Genomic DNA, 22590 nt, shown 5'->3' on the forward strand with positions numbered 1-22590 from the left:
ATAATTGGATATATTCAGGATTCAGTCAAAACTCCTGACACCATCACACAAGTGAGGCAGCCCCATGAAGCTGCAGGAGTGATGGGGAACCTCTCCTGGTGTGCAGGCTGTGCCCCCAGCAGCCCTGGGGGAGCTGCTCTGACATCTCAGGTGCCTCTTTTTGCTTTTTAACTAAAAGTTCTGCTGACCCTGCAGGGAAAATAACAATAAAAGCAAGAAAGGCTCATAGTGTGTGTTTGGGATTGAGGTGCAGTTGAGCTCCTGCGTTTTTCAGAATTGGGCAGTGGAGCCCAAATGGGTTTGTAAATAGTTGGTGCTTCCACTGAGGGACTTGGTGTCACCCCAGACAGATCCCTGACCTCTGTTCTTCTCTAAAATTGGGACAGCAGTGCTTACATGGGGGACTTTGAGGTCCTGGAGAACCAAATATTTAATACCAAGTTTCATCTGTCTCCTTAATTCCTTTTTAGCAAAGCTTCAGTATTACAGCCTGTTTGGGTGCAGTGCAGGGGATGAGGATGTTCAGGTGCTTCCAGAAGCAGTCAGTCTTCCCCTGGGCATGAGGGAAATTGGGGCATTGAGAGGGGAAATGAATTAATCCAAAAATCAAACTTCAGAGAGCTGCAGGTGGCTGTGGAGGAGGGATGTGTGCACACCTTTCTCCTGTCAGTGTTTGCTGAGCTCTGCTGCTGCAGGCTGGGGTGTCCTCCTCTGCACTAAGTGAAATATTTCCCATTGCATATGGAATATTTCCCATTGCACTGGGGTTTTCCAAAAGCAGCCAGCTGTGTGCAGACAGCTGGGGCTGAGTGGGCAGGAGTTCTGGGTGCCAGGCTGTGCCAGCAGAGCTGCAGCTCGTGCCTGCTCCTGGCTCCATCCCTGCCATGGCCATGCCAGGACAAGGCTGCAGGGTGCCCCTGTGTGAGCTGGGCACGGGGAGCCCTCTGAGCCCAGCATCCCCATAACTGCTCCTGCACTGCAGACAGCAGCAGGGCAGGGGTGGCAGAGTGGGAAGGTGATGCTGGGCAGATGCTGTGGAGTCCTGCTGCCTGCTGTTTGTCAGGCTCTGTAAATCACAGCAGCCTGGATGAACCCTCAGGCTGGGGCAGGCAGTGCTCACAGTGCCTGGGTTTGGAGTCCCCTGCCCTTGGACACTGGCTTTAAAACCTCCTCAGTGCCCTGTTCAATTTAATGTCAGATCTTTGAATGTAAATCATGAAACCCCTGCCCAGGGTGGCAGATGGAAGGGGATTCTCTCTCTGGGCAGCTGCAGCAGTGTTTTGGTGATGGGAACATGCCCCATCTCTGCACAGCCCTTGTCCTGTCCCCTCCTTGCCTGGGTTTCCATGCTCCATGTGCAGTTACTCAGGGTGGGCATTCCCAGCTCTGGAAATGGCTCCAGAGTGGGATTTGCTGTCCCTGAGGGCTCTGCAGAGCACAGAGCAGGGCAGGAAGGGGTGCAGATGGATGCTGCAGTGGCAGGGAGGGGCTGTCTGTCTGTCTGTCTGTCTGTCTGGGGCTGCTGTCCTGTCCCTGGCTGGGATGAGAGAGGATTTGCTCATTGCTCATTGTTCAGCAGAGGGGAGCAGGGGCATTGCCAGCTCCAGCTGGTGATTTCTGAGGGATCAGCCCCCAGGAGAGCCCTGCTTTCCCCTGGGCTGTCCCTGCCCAGCATTTGCTCCTCTGAGCTGTTCCTGATGCTCTCCCCAGGTTCCACGTCCACAGCAAGCTGGTGAGCTTCATGGCACCTATTGACCCCTGCACAATGAATGATGATGCCAGGTGAGTAAGAGATTCATTATGCTGCTCAAATGGCTCCATGACAGCGTGATATTGACCTGTTCTTCAGCCTGTCACCCTCTCCAGTCCTTCTTATCAGCTCCCCATTTGTCACTGGCATCACAGCCTGGGTGTCTTGGTCACATCTGTCCTGGCAGCCTGGCTGAGCCTTCACTCTGTAATTACTGTGGCACAAACCAGAAATTGTTGTAATCTCAGCACCCAGGGTTTCATTCCTGCTTTAGAGCTCCTAATTTTAAATTAGTTTCAAATTAATTTCAAAAGTCCTAAATGCTGAAATTTCCCCATTTTGTGGAATCAGTTTGGGAATACACAGCTCAGCCACCTGGTGTCTTCAGGTGGAATCAGAGCTTAAAAAGAGCTTCCCTTCTAACAGAAATGGCAACTCCTATGCTCTGGTTAATGTGCATTTTCTTAGCTCAGTTAATAACTGCAATAGTTCTCTCAAGATTCTCTCAGGACTTTTATGTTGCTTGTGTTTATCTCTATTTAAAGAGTACAGAATTTTATTGGAAGGCTGTAAGGTTTTAATGTGGTAATTAGTAAAGAAAACACTAAAGTGGAATTCTGTGCATGGTTTGCAGACAGCTCTCCCACATCCCCACCCATATTTCTCCAGCAATACTTTAAACCCAAATCTCCACAAGCTGAGCAGTTTGTGGGAAGGAGGTGGAATAATTTTTCCAGTGAATGGATGGAGAAAGCTTGAGAAACATCTTTCCCCTGGGTTGTGGAACATGTTTGTGCTTTGTGAGGGAGAGATGTCATTTGTCTGTTTATGAAAAGGAAACCAAATACCTGCTGCCTTTTGGGGGATTGCAGGGACTTATGGATGAGGAGTTTTGTGTCCATAGCACCTGTGCTGTTTCATCTCTCTCTGAGTTGCTTTACTCTGGGTTTTTTTCTCTCCTTTTTTTCCCTTTTCAAGTGAGAGCAAAGCCCAGCTGCTCTGATTTTTTCAGTATTGTTTGGATCCTCTCACCACAAAAGGAAATGTGGTAGCTCCAAGCTGTTCCTCCAGCCATGCAGTCCTAATTGTAGCTGGAATTTCCCTCTGCTGTGATTTAGGACAATAATTTCATGTCCTGTTCCAGGTGGGAGCAGATTCTTGCCTCCTCCTGGGTTTGAGGGTGGCCTCATGTGGTTCCCCCTTCTTGGACTTCCCTTGAAATAGGAATTTCCCATCATCAGGACGTGGCATCCTTCAGTGGCACCTCGTGCACAGAGCTGGGAGCAGGGCAAAAGATGGGGCACAGAGGGGTGATAGCCCCCATCTCACAGCCTTTGGTCAGAGATCCTTGGGGCAGGAGCCTCAGGGAGTTCCTGAAGATGTCACACATCTTGGGGCTGAGGTTGAACCCAGGATTTCTGAGCAGCATTGCCCTGAAAGCCTCCTCTTTTAGGGGCTCAGCCATGGGCATCTGCAGAGCTCTCGTGTGTAAATAAATAAATGTTTATTCATCTATGGGCAGGCTGAGGCTCAGGAGTGCCCCTGGGGTGTTCCCAATGCTGGGGTGGCTCCAGTGCCCGGCCCAGGTGGGGTCTGTGTGTCCATTAGGGTTTATCCTGTCTGTCTGTCTGTCTGTCTGTAGCTGTGACACACACAGCCCCAGCTCTGTCCCTGTGAGCACTCCAAAGCCAGGGCTGGTGTCAGATGGCTGCAAACTCTGATGAACATCCTCATTTCACCTCTGGAGGACAGTGGCTTGCAGGGAGAGACATCCTCTAAGGACACAGATGTTTGGTCCCAACACCTTTATCTCCCCAGACAGCTCAGGTTATTGTGACAGGTGAAACAAGATTGTGCAAATATGCAACAGTGATCTAATCAGCTGGAACAACAGCAGTATTTTAACTGGCACTACCTTTTAACAGCATCATTAAGGGCTCTCATTACTCTTTTATTAGAGGCTCACTCTATTTCTTATCAGATTACAGAATGAACATAACTCATGGCACTGATTTGATCTCTGTTGAAGAGGATTACAGCTGTGCATTAGCTGGGATTGACATGGTTTGTAATTTGCTGTTGGTACCCAGGCTGGCAGTGTGACCCCTCCCCACAGCCCGGGGGGGAGGGCACCCATACATCATCATTAACCCTGGCACAGGGCTCTGAGCAGCCCAGGGGCCTCTCCTGCAGGAGGGACAGCAGGACACGAGGGACACACTGCAGTTCCAGCTGGGGGTTGCAGGAATGGACCCCATTTTGTGCAGGCTGGGTGCTGTGACTGCTCACAGGGGTCTGAGGGTGAGGGGAGAGATGAGGAGCTGGCTCCGTGCTTCAGAGGGCTTGATTTGTTATTTTATTATATATATTATATTAAAACTATACTAAAAGAATAGAAGAAAGGACTTCATCAGAAGGCTGGCTAAGCTAAGAATAGAAAAAGAAAGAATGATCACAAAGGTTTGTGTCTGGACTCTGTCTGTGCCAACTGGACTGTGAATGGCCATTAATTAACAACAACCAACATGGGCCAATCCCAGATGCACCTGTTGCATTCCACAGCAGCAGATAATCAATGTTTTATTTTGTTCCTGAGGCCTCTCAGCACTCAGGAGGACAAATCCTAAGGCAAGGATTTTCCATAAGAGATGTCTGTGACAGGGTTGTGCCTCAGCAGTGGATCTGGTTGGGGAGGAGGAGTGTGCATCCTCTGTGAGCCAGATCAGAGGGGAGCAGGGGCTCTGCTGGGGCTGTGTCAAACCAAGCAGTGTCCCCACAATGTGAGGTGGGAACCCCTTCCCTCCATGCCCCATCCAAGGGCAGGAAATGTCCCCCTGTCCCCAGGGCCCTGCTGGGAGCCTGAATTCACAGCCAGATCATCCAGCTGCCAGTGAGCTCTGGATTAGAGCCTTTCCCTGCATCCAGGCACGCCTGTGCATTCTGTGCATTTTCCCAATCAGCCTTCTCCCTTCAGTGCAGCTGCTTTGTCACAGCAAGCAGAGGGGGGTACGTAGCAGGAAATCCTGGTATTAAAAGATTAATTTACTTATATGACATAGGAGTTTAATAAAAAAAAAAAATTAAAAAAAAAAGGTTGGTGAGATACCAGCCTTTAACTTGGCTCACTTTGTACTTGGGGTATTAAAACACCATGAGAGCAGATTAATGGAGGAATTTGGGCTCTGCGATTGTCAATCCAGGGTGTTCAGCAGCACAGAATTCCTGGGAGGAAGCAAAGCCCTTCCTGCAGGGAGAACTGAGCCAGCAGCTCGTGCTGCATGGCACAGACCCCAGGGATCCTGTTGGTGTGGGGAAAATGCATCCAGGTCTGCCCAGGGGGATGGAGAGGATGTCCTGCTTGGGAAATAAGGGGAGGGCAGGCTGGAACCAAAGGAAGAACCTTATCCTGTGAGACTGAACCTGCCTGGGGAGATCCTGAGGCACCACAGCTTTGGAATCCCAGAATCCCAGCCCGGTTTGGTTGGGAGAGAGCTTCCAGCCCATCCAGTGCCATCACCACCTCCCTCTGTCCCAGGCTGCTCCAGCCCCAGTGCCCAACCTGGCCTTGGAATTTCCTCTCCCTGTGCCTGATTTTATTCATGATCCCCCCAGCCTGTGGCTTGGTGAGCCCTGGAGGTGCAGAGTGGCACCCACGGCCCTCCCCAGGGCTTTGGGAAGGGCTGGGGCTGCAGCAGGGGCTGCTCAGCTGGATGTGACCCAGCTGGTGGCACTGGGTGCACTGGGCTGTGTGTGACCCCACTGGTGGCACTGGGCTGTGTGTGACCCCACTGGTGGCACTGGGTGCACCCCTCCTGTCCCCACAGCTGATGTTTGACATCCCTGGCAAACACACGGGAGCCTCTGCTATGGAAATTTCCCTCTTAAAGGGGGAAAAAAAAATAAAATAACCCGTTAAGGGCTGCGAGATGATTTGTCGCCCTTCCTTTGTGAGACAATTTGTCTTCTCCTGCATCGAATCTGTTATGGAGCAGGCAAGCTGTGAAAGGGGGAAATCGTCCTCGGAATATGAGGAGCACAAGGAATGGCTCCCTCTGCACAGGGCACTCCCAGAGCCTGCCCTGCTCAAACACCCCCCCACACAGCCTGGGAGGCAGCACTGATGGATGTCCTGGGGAGATGGGAGCTGCTGGGGGTGCCTGTGCTTGCTGGTGCTCTGCATCTCCCGTGCTTTGTGCTGCTGTGGGAATGGCACTGGCACCAAAACCAGGGCGGGAGAGACTCTCCTGTGCCCCAGAGTGTGGGAATGGCACTGGCACCAAAATCAAGCTGTGAGAGGCTCTCCTGTGCCCCAGAGTGTGGGAATGGCACTGGCACCAAAACCAGGGTGGGAGAGGCTCCCTGTGCCCCAGAGTGTGGCAATGGCACTGGCACCAAAACCGGGGTGGGAGAGGCTCCCTGTGCCCCAGAGTGTGGCAATGGCACTGGCACCAAAACCGGGGTGGGAGAGGCTCCCCTGTGCCCCAGAGTGTGTGGGAATGGCACTGGCACCAAAATCAAGGTGTGAGAGGCTCCCCCTGTGCCCCAGAGTGTGGGAATGGCACTGGCACCAAAACCAGGGTGTGAGAGGTTCCCCTTGTGCCCCAGAGTGTGGGAATGGCACTGGCACCAAAATCAAGGTGTGAGAGGCTCCCTGTGCCCCAGAGTGTGGGAATGGCACTGGCACCAAAGCCAGGGTGTGAGAGGCTCCCCCTGTGCCCCATGGGTGTGGGAATGGCACTGGCACCAAAACCAGGGTGGGAGAGGCTCCCCTTGTGCCCCAGAGTGTGGGAATGGCACTGGCACCAAAACCAGGGTGGGAGAGGTTCCCCTTGTGCCCCAGAGTGTGGGAATGGCACTGGCACCAAAATCAAGGTGTGAGATGTTCCCCTTGTGCCCCAGAGTGTGCCTTGAGTCTGGGGCTGGGCAGGAGGTCAGTGAGTGCTGCAAACCAAGCTGCCCTGGAATTCCTCTTCCTTTCATTTCTTTTTTTAAAGGAAATGCTCATTTTTATTGAGACGTTTAGGGCTTCAGATTTGTTTTGTCTTCCCGGTACCTGCTGTGCTTGCTGGGCTCTTTAATCTGAGTTTCACACACTGGACAGAACATTGCAGAGAAGGGAGCACGTGGATCATCAGGTCCAGTTCTTCAGGGAATGATCCACGGATTGAACCCCACATTTGGTGTCAGCAGCCCCCTGCTCTGAGCCAGCCTGGTACAAACAGAAAGTTTTCCAAGGAAAGCATCAGCCAGCTCCAGTTTCCACAGGGAGCTGTGTTCTCCACAGGTGCTTCTGTTCCATCTTTTCCAGTTTTTGTGAATTAAAAATTCATAGTTCCCAGTGGAGGATGGCAGTAGGAATAGGGGCTGTACTCATTTCAGTACTGCTTGTGGCATATTCTAAATTATCTTTTTTTTTTTTTTTTGGGTAGAAGAAGAGAAGAAGTAAAAGGTACTTGGGAAAAGGCAGAGAAATTGGTTGGAGGGTGTTTTTACTGAAGAGCACAGCAGTGACTGGAACACTATTGCTATTTTAATAAAAAAACACCCCCTAGAAACTGAATTTTCCCCCTTAGTATTGTTCTTCTACTGCTTTACAGAACTATATATTTCTATTTTAATAAATAGAAATAGATTTAAGAAATATATTTAATATATAGATATATACTTAATATATAAATATATTTATACAATATAAATATGTTTATATAAAATTATAAGATAATGTATAAATATAATTATATTATTTATTTTATATATGATTTTATTCTTATTTATTTTATATATATTTATATATTTTATATTGTATAAAAATATATATTATATATAATATATAAATATATATTTTAAATAATAGGTTTATATATTTATTTCATATATAATGATATATATTTATATAAAAATAGTGTATATATTTATATTTCTATTTATAAATATATTTATATTTTTAAAAAGGGAATAACATGACTAATTTCACAGAGCAGCCCAGCACTGGCTGCTCCCATCCCATGTGCAGCTCATGTTTGGTGTCCCCTTGGAGTGTTTGCTGCTGCTGCAGGGGGGCACAGGAGATTCCTGGGGATCTGCTGAGAGTTTTTGGGATTTATATTTTGATGCTTGATGGAGATTTATGAAATGTGCTATTGATATTCTTCCAGGGCACTCCTTTCTCCCTGATGTGCCTGTAAAATGTCTGTGCTAGCTACACCTGGGGCTTGGAGGGGCAAGAGCCACTCTCAGCACCTGGGCTGGCTGTAGCTGCTTTTATTTAAATTTTTTTAATGCTGTTGCTGACCTGGAAGCAGCAGTGTCCAATGGGGAGGGACCATCCTCTGGAAGAGATGCATAAATAATTAAGCCAAGGTTCTCACACACACATGTTTTATGGCAAATGGCTGTGTGGCTCCTGATCATTTTTTCCAGAAACAGGTTTTATGATAATACAGTAAAAATATTAAATTAGAAAATGCCTCACTAAGGGTGATAAAACCTTACTACAGTGGAAATAGGTAATTATCCCCTCTGCAGCCTAAATGACAGTTTAAAAGAAATAAAAATGTTAGTGCTCATTACTTGCTTTTGTGGGTTGCAATAAAGGGTGAGTTAAATTTGAATGCAGGGGCTGTGCTGGGTGGGAGCTGTGCTCCATCCCTGCCCAGGTCATTCCCAGCACAGGTGATTCCCTAAATGCCCTGTGCCAGCCCAGGTACCCCTGGCTGCTCCAGGCCACTGCCTCAGGCCTGGCGTGTCATTGCTGTGGGGGGAGGAGAGAAATTTGATATTTTCTTAACCAAAATCCAAGTTCATTATGCATAGCCTTAAGGGGGCTGGAAGTATTAAAATGTGCACTTACCCTGGTGAATTGAGACACAGACAAGGTTAAACCTGGAGGATTGATGAGTTTTGCTCTCGGCATGGTTGAATCCTGCTGAGGGGAGAGGCTGCAGGAGAAAGGGAGCCTGGCTGATGAGGAGAGGGGGGAAAAGGGTTGGGGTGTTTGATATTTAATATTTGATTTTCACGGTGAAATGTTTGCCCTGTGTTTGGGTTACCTGATTGCTCTCCTTCTCTTGTCACTGTGCCAGGCTGGCTGTCCCTGCTGTGTCGTTTTCCAGAAGTTTCCATTGGGATTTTGCTCCATTCCTTTTCCCAATCCCATTCCTGGGAGGGCGAGGGAACCCCCAGACCCCAAAATGTGCAGTTCCCACGTCAGTGCCAGCAAACACAGATTCCTCCCTGAGATCTCCCCAGGCCCTGCTTGCTTGAGAAACGGCTGTTGATTTAAAATCTGTGGGATTGGAGCAAACCTGCATCCATCCCTGAACTCCTGCGCCCACAGAGAGCACCAAACCCACAGAAATGAGGATGAAAACCCCAGGAGCTCTCCCAGGGGTTCTCCCCCAGTGGGAGAGGCTGCAGAGCTGCACTTTTGGGGTTTGGCTGCTCGTGGGGCAGGCACAGAAGCTTTGCTCTCTTGGAGTCGTTCCCTGGGGTTCCCCAAATTGTGCACGTTGGTTTTCAGCTCCCTTACATTGCTGGGTCTGGAAAAAGGAATGAATGGGGAAGGAGAAGGGCCTGGAGAGAGGACAGGGATTTCCTGAGATTTCCCCAGATCCCTTAGGGTGGTTTTGGGGAAGGTTTGAGGCTGTTCCCTGTGGGCAGGACCAGATTCTGTCTGTCCATCCTGCCCTGCTGGCCCTGGGATTCCATTCCTGCCCTTCCTCCTGGGGAGGTTTCTCTGCCATCACTGAGAAAAATGGAATTCCTCCTTTGGAAATGACAGAAAACCCTCCCATGGAGGTGTCTGCAAGCAAAACCAGGCCCAGACCCAAATATTGCTGTGATGGAAGGGAAAATCCCATTGTGTGCCCAACACTCCCCTCTGTGTGTGCAGCCACGAGGCTTTAGGAGCTGCAGTAGAGAAAATGCAGCTCTTCCCTCCATGCCAGAAATGCAGACAGAGGAAATGCAGCTCTTCCCTCCATGCCCAGAAATTCCTGCTTTATGAACATCCCTCCTTTCTCCCAGCTCACGTTCTCTGCCTCTAAAATTAAAGATAAATAACACCAGCCTACTTTTCTTTTTTAATTTTTTTTTTTAAAGGGAAATTTGCTCCTGTTATCAGAATTGCTGCACATGGGATATTAATTGGAATCTTGTTGCTGGGTCATTTTCATTGTTTTTCAAGTACTGTCCAAGAAAATGTATGAAAACTAAATTACAGCCCCACGTTGGCTGTGTGATTGAATCCTCCTCACGGCCCCAACATCCTATTAAAATATTCAATCTTGTTTTCTTACTTGAAGAGCCTGTCTGTAAAGGGCAAACTTATAGAAACCCTCATTCTCTGGAGATCCAATATCCAGGCACACTGCAATATTTCCATATTTCTGCCCTGCATGGGATTGGGCTCACACCTCTGCCTGTATTTATTAATAAAGATTTTCAAATGCATTTTTAATTACACCATTGCTTTGCTGAAGGAGTGGAGGGTTTGTGGCAGCTTTTTGGTTCCATTTTGACCTTGGAAAGTGACTTTTCCCTCTCCCTTTTTTCCCCAGGACGGAGCTGTACCGGTCTCTGTTTGGAAAAGTCACAAAGGGAGAAGAAGCAGAGCAGAATTAGGAGCTGGGATTGAGCTCCTGGTGTCACAAAAAAAGAAGAAGCAGAGCAGAATTAGGGGCTGGATTGAGCTGCTGTGTTCTCCTGCCCTCAGCTGCTCCCTCAGGCTGCCCAGCCTCAGAATCTCTGTGGTCAGAATGACCCCAAGATGCCTTAGAAAGTCTCTTTTCCCAGCCTGGCAGTCAAAGGAGGAGTCAGAATTCTTCTGTTCTGGTTTTTAAAGTTGTTTATTTTCTGTTATCTATAAAATTCTTTCCCTGGCTGCTGAGGTCTGTCCAGCAGGTCAGACAGAGGCACATTGACTGCCCTCAGAGGCAGTGTTGTCTTTTATACTAAAAACTATGTGTATTTTATTTACAATAATTTTCCAATAACATTATTTACAGTAATTTCCCAATACCTATCACCTGTGTTAGACAGTGTGTTCCTACCTTAAACCAATCCAAACGTGCCACCATCACCCAGAACAGGGAGGCCAGGAAAAAGGAGCAAGAAGGACAAAGCACACCCAAATTCCTCCATGTTGGGACCCCAAGCCTCCATTCCAAAAACCCCAGAATTCTACTTTTTTAGTAGAATGAATAGTGAGTGACAACTAATTATTATTCTGCTTAAACTCTCCTGACTTGTGCAGAGCTGGTGATTTGCTCCATGGGTCAGAATCAAAGGCAGAGGGGTCCAGGAGCAGAGCCAGCTCTCTGCATTCTCTGCTTTGTCCCTAAAACCCTTCTGAAGGAGGTTTTTGCCTTCCCTTTGTGGCTGTGATGTTAAAGGGGAACAGAACCACTCTCCCAGTGATAACTTCTCGGTGTTGTTGGAGCAGATAAGAGCGCGAGCCGCGCTGAGCAGAGCTTGGGAATTCACTTATCAGCGTTGCAGCAGCCTCTGCCATCCCTGCCCTGCCTCCACCTGGGCTGGGGACACGGGGACAGGCTGGGGGACACAGGGACACAGGGACAGAGGGGGACAGACGGCCCCGCTGCAGGGCTGATTGGGCAGGAAAAGGGATCCACACACTCCTGGTGTGGAGATGCTGCAGGAAAAGGGCAGGAGGAAAAGGGATCCACACAGTGTCTGGTGTGGAGATGCTGCAGGAAAAGGGCAGGGAAAGGGATCCACACAGTGCCTGGTGTGCAGTGCTGCAGGAAAAGGGATCCACACAGTGCCTGGTGTGGAGATGCTGCAGGAAAAGGGATCCACACAGTGCCTGGTGTGCAGTGCTGCAGGGAAAAGGATTCACACACTCCTGGTGTGGAAATCCTGCAGGAAAAGGGCAGGAAAAAGGTAGGAAAAGGGATTCCTCCACTGCCTGGTGTGGGGGTGCTGCTGGCAAAGGGCAGCCCCGAGGGGCTCTGGCATTGGGGCACACCAGGAGCAGAGGGGACAGTGCCCCCCCAAAAACTCCAACAGGTTATTTTGGAGCTGCTTTACCCCCAGTGTCCCCAGGTGATGGTGATGGTGTCCAGCACGGGCACAGCTCCCTGGGCACACAGAAAGGACCAGGGTGATTTCCACCAAGTTTTCCTAAAGCTGCCAATTAACAGCAAGTGAGATCTTCCCTTCCTTCCCCCCCCCCCCCCACAACAGAATATTAATTCTTTATTAATTCATGATCCAGCTGCTAATTAGTACCTCCACAAACGGGCATTGCACCTTGGCAGAGCACTGGAGGTGTTTTGGGGATGGGCTGTGCACAGGGAGGGACAGAGGCTTGTGTTAATCCTCTCCCCCCAACCCTGCCACAGCGAAGAATTTCAACTTTCAGACAAACAACTTCATTTACAAGTGTGTCTCTAATTAGCTGCAGAATTAGTAAAGCAGAGTTTTCCCCCCATAGATCGGCCAGGGCCCCGGGGGAGGCTCTGGAATGGAGAGAATCGCATTTCCAATTATTTTGTTGAATTGCTAATTTAGTTATTGTGCCTGGCGTAATTGTGATGGGTATTGGGTGTGCAATTCAATTTGTTTTAAATATTTGTGGGAAGGCTGATCAGTAATGGAGCTGACCTATTTCATGGCCCAAATTGAGAGAAGAGACTAAAACAAAAAACAGCTACAAAGCCCCAGTTTGTCTCAGTTTTTATTTTGATGTCTCTCATCCCTCTTAAGACTGTTGATGCAACAAAAGGTTTACATTAAAAGATGATGGCACTTTGATCTTGGGCTTTGGAGAGCTTACAGCTTTGGTATGTCTTTTCTTGGCATTTTAATATGGAGATATTTTAGGCTAAAGAGTTTTAAATGTGATGCTGGAGTTCATTGGGTTCTGTCCCCTCACCACCCCCCAAATTTTAACTGCTGTGATTCTGGTTTGAGAAATGTGAAAAACCAACTGCTGGAGTTGTGGTGGCTCATGTGGGCACATTTAAATCTCACCTTTCATGGGACACCTCCAAAGGTGTTTATGCATCAGCTCCCAGGGACATCCTTTATTTAAAGTCCTGCTGGGCCTTTCCTGCTGAGCAGGGCACGAATGAGGCAGGAAAGGCCTCCAGGATCATCCAGTGCAGCCATCCCTGCCCAAAAACAGCCCTGCAAGAGGGTCCCAGAGTTCTTCCACCTCAGCAGCAGCCACGGGGGTTTGGGGTTTTCTCCCTGCCTGTCCCATTGACTGTGATGTTGAAGATGGGAATGGGGAGAGGCCACCATGGGGATGGGGCAGAGCTGTGGGATGAGCTGGGACTCAGGGCAGGGCACAGCTGGCCTGGGGGGTCCCACAGAGCCCTCTGTGCAGTCCTGGCCTCAGGCAAAGCTCAGCTCCCCCGGCCAGGGGTGACAGATTGCACTCACAGCAGCAGCAGAGCTGTAATTCATTCTTTTTATTAAAAGAAATTGAGGTAAGTGAAATACTTCAGCACCAGCGAGAACCGTTCGTACCCAGGGGGCTCCCCACACCCGGTGACCCCCCCACACCCCCCTGGGGACATCTCAGGTGCTGCTGCCACAGCCCCAGCAGGCCCAGAGCCCCCAGGGCACCGCCAGACCCCGGTGCCACCCCAGGGATGCTCTGGGGCCAGGCCTGAGCCGGTGCTGTAACACTGCAGTGGGGGCTGCTGGTGGGCACAGGGACCCTCCCGCACGTCCTGCAAGGGGGACTCTGGTGGCACCAGCACGGGGGTCCTGGGGACAGGGAGAGCCCGCCCGTCCCGGTCCTGCCTGGCTGACACATTCTCTGTCTGTGTGTCCTGCTGCAGCCCGCCCTGGCGAAAGCAAAAGCGTCTTTGGGGCTTGTTCAGGGGGCTCTAGTGGAAAAAAAAAATCTCTTGAATCAAATTAGGGTTCTTAACTATTAAGAAAAAGCAAGTCCTGCGGGTGGCCCGAGCTCTGCTGGCCACGGGCAGGGGAGCAGCGGCCCCGGGCTGGCACCTCCAGTCACTGGCAGCACTGGCAGAAGGGCTGCATTGCACTTCAGGAGCAAACAGGGACAGGGGAGAGGCACTGGCAGCATCACTGATCCATTCTCTCCTCAAACAGCCCTTCTGTACCACGCTTCTGTCCTGCAGCCCTTCCTGCTGGACTAAGGAGGGGCTGTGAAGTCTGAAATTGCTCCAGGACCATCACTGGTGAGCCCGGAGAGCCCAGCCCTGTGCAGGAGCTGTGTGAGGGCTGGGCTGTGCTTCCCTCCAGCACTGCAGCTTCTCGGAGCTTTCATTACATAAAAAACATGTACAAAGAGCTTGGGGATCTGGGCTGGCCTGGGGGGACCTGGGCAGCTGCCACAGCTTCCTGCACTCAGCTGCCACCCAGTTCTTCCTGACCATTGCCCCCAGGTACCAAACCCAACATTTGTCACATTCCAGGTAAGAGTGGCCCCTCCCAGCCATGCCCAGGCAGCTCTGGGGCAGGGCAGGATGATGGAGAAAGCTCTCCTCAGACCCTCAGACTGAGATTTCCTTCTGCACTTCCAGCCCCACTGGGGCATTTGGCTCTGTCCCTTCTCCTGCCTCGCCTCAGCTGCCTGGAGCTGCCCACAGGGAGGGACGGGCACTGTTAGCCCTGAAAACATCAGGGGAGGGAGAGCAGAAACGCTGAGCAGCTGCACTTTGGTCTCTAGTGCCCCCTCCCAGAAGGGCCTTCCACAAAATTCACAGCCTGCTCTAAAGGACTTGGGCACAAAGGCAAAGCCACGGGGGTACAGCCCCCAAAATCCTGCCCCCCAAAACCCTTCACAGCCCTGGGGAGCCTCCTGGGGGCACGGCCGCAGCAGCTAAAGGCTGGTTTTCCTCTACCTAGGAGACAGGACAGACGTGGGACACACAAATCAAATCACCACTGGCAGAGGGTGACACACGAATCACCGGTGACAGAGGGGAGGGCACGGGGGGACATTGGCACTTGTCAGCACGGAGCTGCCGCCGGGCAGGGGAGCAGGGGAGGAGGGCAGGGGGTCCCTGCAGGGGCAGGGTGTCCCTGGAAGGACAGGAGGGACAGGGGTGTCCCTGCAGGCCCTGCCGCGCCAAGGCCTCGCGGTTCCGGAGCGCCCAGCCCCGCTCGGAGCAATAAATAAGGTACAGGAGGCCGGGGGGCTCCGTTCCGCTCGTGTTTGTACCTTTGCCTCGTGTCCCTGCCAAGGACACGCTCCCTCTGCTCTGGAACAGTCCAGGTGTCCCTGCAGCAGCTCCCGGAGCCTCCCGAGCACACCAAGGGCAGTTCCCACCCCGGGCAGGGCCGGGAGCAGCCCCGGCTCTTACGTGGAGGAGGGAGAGTCCATTGTGGAGAGGATCCGCACCACCTCGGCCCGCTGCGTGGGGGACATGTGCTGGGTCATGTGCACGATGGAATCCATGGCAACCTCGGGGTTGGCCTGCACCAGGCTGTGGAGAGCACAGAGGGGAGAGTGAGGCAGATCCAGAGCCCCCAGCAGCGATGCCAGGGGGATGGAGTGCGGGGCTGGGAGTGGGCACAGCCCTGGGAGCAGCTGGGAGCTCCCTCAGGACCCTGCTGGGCCGGGGAATCCTCAGTGTGTGCCCACTCTGCTGCCAGCCAGCTCCCCTCCCTGCTCACCTCCTGATCTGCTTGAGCACATAATCCCTGGAGATGTATTTGATGTTCTCCTCCACCACCGAGCGAACGCCCTCCTCCTCCGTCAGCTGCTTCTCCAGCCACTCCACCAGGTCCTTGTTGCTGTCCCACAGGTAGGCCTGTCAAAATGCCACGGCTCAGCCTGCACCCAGCCCTGCCACTGCCCACATTCACCCCACAAACACACCCAACAATCAGCACGAGGTCAAGGATTATCCATTTCTTTTGCATCCTGCCATAAATGTGACGGAAGGGGACCAAGGAGGCACTTGGTCAGTGCTGCAGGGAACGAGCTGCAGCTGTCCCAGATAAATCCCAGTCTCCCTGGTTATCAGCTCCCCAAATTCTGGTGGAACGTGGCTGACCTGACATGCAGCTGCTCTGGGGATTGTCCCAGTGCTAAATCATCAGCAGGCTGGAGTGCCTGGACCCTCAGCCACGACCCCCTTTGTGCCTTTCACAAGATCATTTCACCTGATATTTGCTAGATAGTTGGCTGTGTAATAACTCAGGAGAGTGTAAGCCCCTAACAGCCTTCTCTCCTCTCCTCTCATTTTCTTTACAAATCATTTAAGAATCGTTTTGTTAATGGTTTCCGGAAAAGCAAGTACTGCCATTAGCACTCATTCATATTTATGTCATTTTATTTGGGTAATTAAACACAAAGCTCCTCATTTAAAGGTGCACTATCCTTCTCTGTTATCACTAACCAAGTCAAAGGCAGAATGACAATGAGCTGGGGGTGGTGACACCGTGGTGGCACCTCTGGGACACAGAGCCAGGAGTCACAGAGTCACTGGGGCTGGAAAAACCTTCAGGGTCATTGAGTCCAACCATTCCCCACACTGCCCAGGCCACCACTGACCGTGTCCCCAAGTGCCACATCCACAGGGATTTCAAATCCCTCCTCCAGGGACGGGGACTCAGCACTGCCCTGGGCAGCTGTGCCAGGGCTGGGCAGCTCTTCCCAGGGAGGAATTTCCTTTTCCATGCAGGAATTTCCTTTCCAAGGAGGAATTTTCCCAATATCCCACCCAGACCTCCCCTGGCCCAGCCTGGGGCTGCTCCCTCTCCCCTGTCCCTGTTCCCTGGCTGTCCCCTCCTGTCAGGAGCTGTGCCCAGGGGACACCTCCCACTGTCCCAGCCCTGTCCAGCCTGTCCTGGGCACTGCCAGGGATGCAGGGGCAGCCCCAGCAGCTCTGGGCACCTGTGCCAGGGCCTGCCCACCCTCCCAGGGAGGAATTTTGGTGTCAGAGCCCATCCCAGCTCCTGACACACTTCAGAAACCCCAGGATTATTTCCTTTCCTTTCACTTGATGTCTCTGATTGTCTCAGCCCGGTGATGTCACTTCAAGATTTTGCTTATTTCATTGTTTTTCTCCTTATTAAGGTTTGGAACTCGGAGTTTTGCTCCCTGCCTGTGCCCCTGGCAGGCAGCAAACAGTCCCTGCATACAAAGGCAGCTTCCAGGGAAGGGGGGAAAGCCCAGCCCGGGAAGCTGCAGCACAGCCCCAGACCTGCGGAAAGCTCCATTTACCCAAGAATCCCAAAGCTTTTCGTTTAGGAGAATATTTAATACTCTTATTAATCATTTTTAATCCGTTTGCTTTTAATTAAGAAACAGCATGATGCTTCCCTATCAACATATGCCAGGGAGCAGATTAATTGTGGCTTAAGATAACTCTCCTTGATTGGTGTAATGTATTAGCTAACGAGCTGCCTGCTTTTGGAGAGCTCAGGCTCTACCTTGGAAAGGCTGCTGCCCTCCAGAGAACATCCCCCCTTCCCTGGAACCCCTGCCTGTTGGGGACTTCAAAAACAGAGTGGAAAAAAATAGAATTAAAATATAAAACACTGAAATTTAAAATATAAAGTAAAATAAATAAAATAAAGTAAAATAAATAAAGTAACAAAGTAAAATAAAGTAACATAAAGTAAAATAAAATGAAACAAATAAATAAACAAATGAAATAAAATGAAATAAAGTAATATAGAAACAAAGGAGAATTAAATAAATACATAAAACTAAGCAATATAAAAAAATTAGATTAAATAAAACAGAATAGAATAAAATAGAAAAAATAGAGAAATAAAGTAGAATAATATAGAAAAAGTATAAAAATAGAATAAAATAGAAAAAATATAAGAATATAACATAGAATAAAATAGAATAATAGAATAAAATAGAATAAAATAAAATAGAATTAAATAGAATAGAATGAAATATAGAAATATAGAAAAAGTATAATAAAATAAAATGGAATAAAATAGACAAAATATAAGAATAGAATAAAATAGAATAAAATAGAATAAAATATAGAACAGTAGAATAGAATAAAATAAAATAGAATAGAATAAAATAGAATAAAATATAGAAGAGAATAGAATAAAATAGAATAAAATAGAATAGAATATAGAATGGAATGAAATTGGAATGGAATGGAATGGAATAGAATAGAATAGAATAGAATAGAATAGAATAGAATAGAATAGAATGAAAATAAAATAAAATAAAATAAAATAAAATAAAATAAAATAAAATAAAATAAAATAAAATAAAATAAAATAAAATAAAATAAAATAAAATAAAATAAAATAAAATAAAATAAAGTAGACGCTGGCAGGGGCTCAGGGTGGGCAATGCCCCCAGCCCTGGCAGGACAGCTGGGTGCCCCCAGCCCACACCCACCTTCACCGTGCCCTCCGCCTCGACGAACCAGCGGCGCAGCATGGCCTGGATCTGCCCGTCCGTCAGCTCGGGGTTGGCCTCGTGGATCTTGCTCTTCACGGCCTCCTCCAGCAGCAGCCGCCGCAGCCGCCAGTAGAAAAACGTGCGCGAGGTTTTCCAGTCCAGGACGTCCTGCCCGCGGCACGGGGACGGCAGTCAGGGACGGAGCAGGAGCGGACGCAGCTCATTCCCAAATTAAAACCCAGCTGGCACTCGATGGACACTCCCCTGGGATCCCACCCCGTCCCATCTGGGATGCCAGGCGCTCCACAGGGCCGTGGAGGGTCTGCTCCGTCCCCGTCCCCGCGGAAGCTGCAGGACACCGGGAGCTGTCCGTGGTGACGGAGGCTCTGGCTCCAGCCCCGTCCCCAGGGAAGCCGCGGGACACTCACGGTTATGGCTCCTTTCTCCTGCATCCTGCCGGGGGTGTCGTGCAGGTCAGCGAACTGCATGGCCACCTGCTGGTAGATGGGCACCAGGAACTCCTCCCTCTCCTTCAGCTTGGCCTCCAGCTCCTTCCTGTCAGCCGGGCTCAGCTCGGGGGTGCCTGAAAACACACACACATCAGAATCCAGGGATACCTGAAACCACACACAGCTCAGACCCTGGGGAAGCTCAGGGTACCCAAAACCACACACACATCAGAATCCAGGGATACCTGAAACCACACACAGCTCAGACCCTGGGGAAGCTCAAACCACACACAGCTCAGACCCTGAGGATGCTCAGGGGTGCAGCTCCAGAGCTTGGGAAAGCCAAAGGCCAAGCCCCGGAGCATCAGCTCCCAGCAGTGCCCAGCAAATCCCTGCTCCAGCCCAGATTCTGTGCCACAGAGACTCAGGCGAGGGCTCTGAGGGTGTTTTCACCATGGAAACTCTGCTCCATTTAAATGCCAACCATCTAAGCCATCAATTAAGTGACATTTACAGGGCTTACTCCTAAAAGAGAATAATGTCCCAACACTGCTGCTCATTTAGCAGGAAACACAGAGCAAGGCACGCCACCTCCACCACTGCAAGCTCTCCTTTAGGAGAACTCCCAGGGGCTCTGCAATCACAGCAGGAACCAGAGCATCCCCAAGCCCACAAACCCAGCTCAACAGAAGCAGAAGCTCTACAGAAACCCCAGGAGGGACCAGCCTCACCCAGGGCACAATCCAAGGCTGGAATTCACTGCCACTGGGGCTCACAGAGGGTGATCAGACAAATCCATGCAAGGAGATTCCAGCACAGGCTCCCGAGCATGAGTTCAGATATTAACCTGTGCTCAGGAAGCCTCTAAACCACAGCTGGGAGCTGGGACAGCATCCTGGGGGCTCCATCCCAGGATGCTGCTGCTCCTTCCACGCCTCATTCCCACAGGCACGATAATCCAAGGCTGCTGGACCAAAGGGAGGAGCTGCCAGGGGCCTGAGCACCCCAGGGCCTGCTCAAAAACCCTTATATGTATGATTTCAGTGCCTGCTCACACTTATTTTACACCATATTTGTATTTTTCCAAGGCACAAGCCCTCCAGACAGAGATCCTTGCCAAGGAAGGAATGTTTTCCTTGTGCCTACCAATACAAATGTTACCTAACCCTTCAGATGCGAGTAAGAAGGTGTTAATTAAGAGAAGCTCCCCTTGTAACCTTCGGAATAAAAAATTATCTGTATTTATCCAGGCTGAAGGCCCAGGCTCCCTGGTTTCAATGGCAGCACAGGCACTCGGGGCAGCCCTGCTGGTGAATTCCAGCCCCTGCCACCGAGTCCACCCAGGCAGGCCCAGTAATGATTTAGGTGAGATTAACAAATATGTCAATGTCTATTTTCTGCTTAATTTAAAAGCAGCGTCTATAAAGATTTTTGACTTCTGAACCCTGTTCTCCTGGAAGAAAGAAGGTAACAATGAGGAGGGGGGATAAAGAGTGATTATCCCATCATCGATCGTTTGTCAGGAGCATTTCTTATTCACTGCACCATTGTAAAAAGCTAAGCTCTCGATCAATCCCGTAAGCCCCCTGTACAATTAAATATCTTGGAATGGTTTTCTTTCTTTCCTAGTCAGATCTCGAGGCCTCAGGGTTTTTCAGAAAGCCTGGTATTTATTTATTTATTTATTAAGGTAAAAAAAAAATAATAAAAGGGAAAAAAAGAAGTCTCCTTCCACAAATCTTATCCTGGCAAGGAGAGGGGAGTTAAAATATGGGATTCCTTTGCTCTAGAGGTACTTGACAGTTAATGAAACTGTTAAAGTTTAAATCATAGGAGCATTATAGACCTCTAGGTATGGATTGGCTGCTAATCAATAGGGAAACAAAAGGAGCAGTGCTCCAGACAGCCCCATTCCATGGGGACAGAGCTGGCACACAGGTGGGGCAGCACCAGGGACAGGAGTGACCCTCCTGGTGTGGCAGGGAGCACAGGGCATGGCACCTTTCCCATGGAATGCAGCTTCCCCTGCAGCCTCCCATGGCTCTGGATGGGGCTGGGAATCATCTCAGCTCTGCTGCAACAGCCCCAGAGCCCCCAGGGCAGGAGCACCCAGCACTCCTGGTGCCACAAGCTTTGCTCTGTTCTCTTTTAATCAGCACCAGAACCACCTTAACCAGGCTGCAAAGGTGCCCTGGGGAAGCAGCAGCCCTGGGGCCCCACCTCACTCCACACCTGCAGCAGCAGCCTCACACCTGAACCTCACCTCCTCTGCTTCTGCCTTCAGCAAAACAGTGCCAGACACAGATTTATTCTCTTCTGCGAGGGTGGGAGGCACAGGGTGCCCAGAGCAGCCGGGGCTGTCCTGGATCCCTGGCAGTGCCCAAGCCAGGCTGGATGGAGCTTGGAGCACCTGGGATAATGGAGGGTGTCCCTGATGGGCTTTAGGGCTCCTTCCAAGCCATCCTGGGACTCCAGGAAATTCAGCAAAAATGGCAAAGGTGTCCAGGCTGCCCAGAAACTCCCCCAGCCCAGAGGGGAGAGGGAAGGTCACAGGGAGCCACTCATGTCCCCTGAGAGACAGGCGTTTTTGGATTGTCTCTTGTTTCTTTAAATGAGACAGGCTGTAATTGCTTCACTAAATATTCAGCAGGATTTATGTCAGAAAGGTGCAGCATGAACAGCCAGTGAAGGTCACACCAGCCCGTGGCACAGGCTGCAAATATCCCTGCACAGATCCCGGTGCTTCCCACCCTGCCCTTCCCTCCCTTTGCTCCTCAGGTCCCATTTCCCAGCACCTCAAGTGTGGCAGGGACGCAATTCCAATAAAATTCCAACCCCAGCCCCTCTGGGAGGATACCCCAGTGCCAAGGAGGGGCTGAGAGAAAGCAGGGCTTGCTCTGGGAGCCTGCGAGTGTGAATTAACACCAATTTAAATGCAGCAGCACCTGAAACCAGCATCACCCACAAAACCAAGTTACAACCTGTGTTTATCCAGCACCCCATGAGAGGTGGGATCAGAGGAGCAGTGTTCCTCCCAGGTTTTCCTGAAAAACTGGCAGTGAGGGTCAGTTCTGGTCCTGCACCCCAAAATGTTCATTTCCAGAGAGGAACTGCTGTGCTGAAGTGGAGCTGAGTGGTGAATATTTGAGTGTTCACTCATTATTTGGAAATGTAAAGGCAGTTTGGATACTCAAGTAAGGTGTGAACCAAGCCCCAGCAGCACAGACTGACTGCCCTAGGAAATGAAATAAATGAAATAAATGAAACCAGAGGTGCATTCAGCACACAGAACACCTCACAGGACCAGCAAGGACATTCCCACTGGCACAATGTGCATCAGGTGATGGCTGGATGCTGCCTTTTCCCTACAAGAAACATGGAAATGCGATAGCCAGCCTTGCTGTAACTGGAGCCACTCTGCCATTCCTCTCACCCACATTCCACCCCATTTTTGCACCCATTTCCCTGCACCTCTGACACAGAATCTGTGCAGTGAGGCTCATTTTCACGATGTGTTTTAGTCTAACTGTAATAAAACGATAAAATTGAGTCTCTGTATTTTAAACTGTGGCCCAAGGCTTGCAGGCTGCCCCGCTGCCACATTTCTGGGCGACCCCTGCACACCTGTGGGACGTCCCTGCCCACGTGGGGCCGTGCCCTGGGCCAGGGCCACCCTGTCTCCCCTCGCTGGAGCAGCCCAACCCTGAGTGACACTTTAATAAACCACGGGGCTAATCAACATCTCAGCAACGCTGCTGCAGAATTGATAATGAACAGATTTGTGTCAAATGATTCAGCATCTCCCCAAGCACCACGTCCAGCCCCGGCGCGGGCCGGGGGAGAGCAGCTCCCGGTGCTGCTCCCCAGAGCTGCGGGCAGGATGACAGCCACTCAGGGGTTAAAGAGAGGCAGTGAACCCCCAGCTAATGAGTAAGAATTCAGCAGGCAGTGTAAGATAAATGGAGCTTTCTCTGCTTCTGCTGGAGTCAGCATGAACCGCGGCCCTGCGGCTTGTTTGTGGCAAATGGAGTGCGCGAAATATCAAAGGGCAGTGATCC

The 22590-nt window shown here is 50.4% G+C and overlaps 2 protein-coding genes and 1 long non-coding RNA gene across 6 annotated transcripts in view; 2 read left to right on the forward strand and 1 right to left on the reverse strand.

The window, feature by feature from the left end:
* AATF (apoptosis antagonizing transcription factor) overlaps nt 1-10768 on the forward strand; it is a 35549-nt gene extending 24781 nt beyond the window's left edge. Inside the window, exons 11-12 of the mRNA XM_063173715.1 lie at nt 1711-1782; nt 10309-10768. Of these exons, the coding sequence (XP_063029785.1) occupies nt 1711-1782; nt 10309-10372 (136 nt within the window). The 3' untranslated portion in view covers nt 10373-10768. The remainder of the gene's footprint in view (nt 1-1710; nt 1783-10308) is intronic.
* Nucleotides 10769-11356: 588 nt separating this feature from the next.
* LOC134427676 (uncharacterized) lies at nt 11357-12547 on the forward strand. Its single transcript, XR_010030213.1, has 2 exons — nt 11357-11505; nt 11547-12547. It is a non-coding gene; the product is annotated as an uncharacterized LOC134427676 (long non-coding RNA).
* Nucleotides 12548-13173: 626 nt separating this feature from the next.
* ACACA (acetyl-CoA carboxylase alpha) overlaps nt 13174-22590 on the reverse strand; it is a 99959-nt gene continuing 90542 nt past the window's right edge. For all 4 annotated transcript variants that reach the window (XM_063173711.1, XM_063173714.1, XM_063173712.1 and 1 more), the window contains 4 exons: nt 18512-18666; nt 18081-18251; nt 15374-15510; nt 13174-15183 (listed from right to left, as the gene is read on the reverse strand). In XM_063173711.1, coding sequence (XP_063029781.1) covers nt 15057-15183; nt 15374-15510; nt 18081-18251; nt 18512-18666 — 590 coding nt within the window. In that variant the 3' untranslated portion in view covers nt 13174-15056. The remainder of the gene's footprint in view (nt 15184-15373; nt 15511-18080; nt 18252-18511; nt 18667-22590) is intronic.

Source organism: Melospiza melodia, chromosome 21 (genome assembly GCF_035770615.1).
Source record: "Melospiza melodia melodia isolate bMelMel2 chromosome 21, bMelMel2.pri, whole genome shotgun sequence".
Taxonomy (NCBI): Eukaryota; Metazoa; Chordata; class Aves; order Passeriformes; family Passerellidae; genus Melospiza; species Melospiza melodia.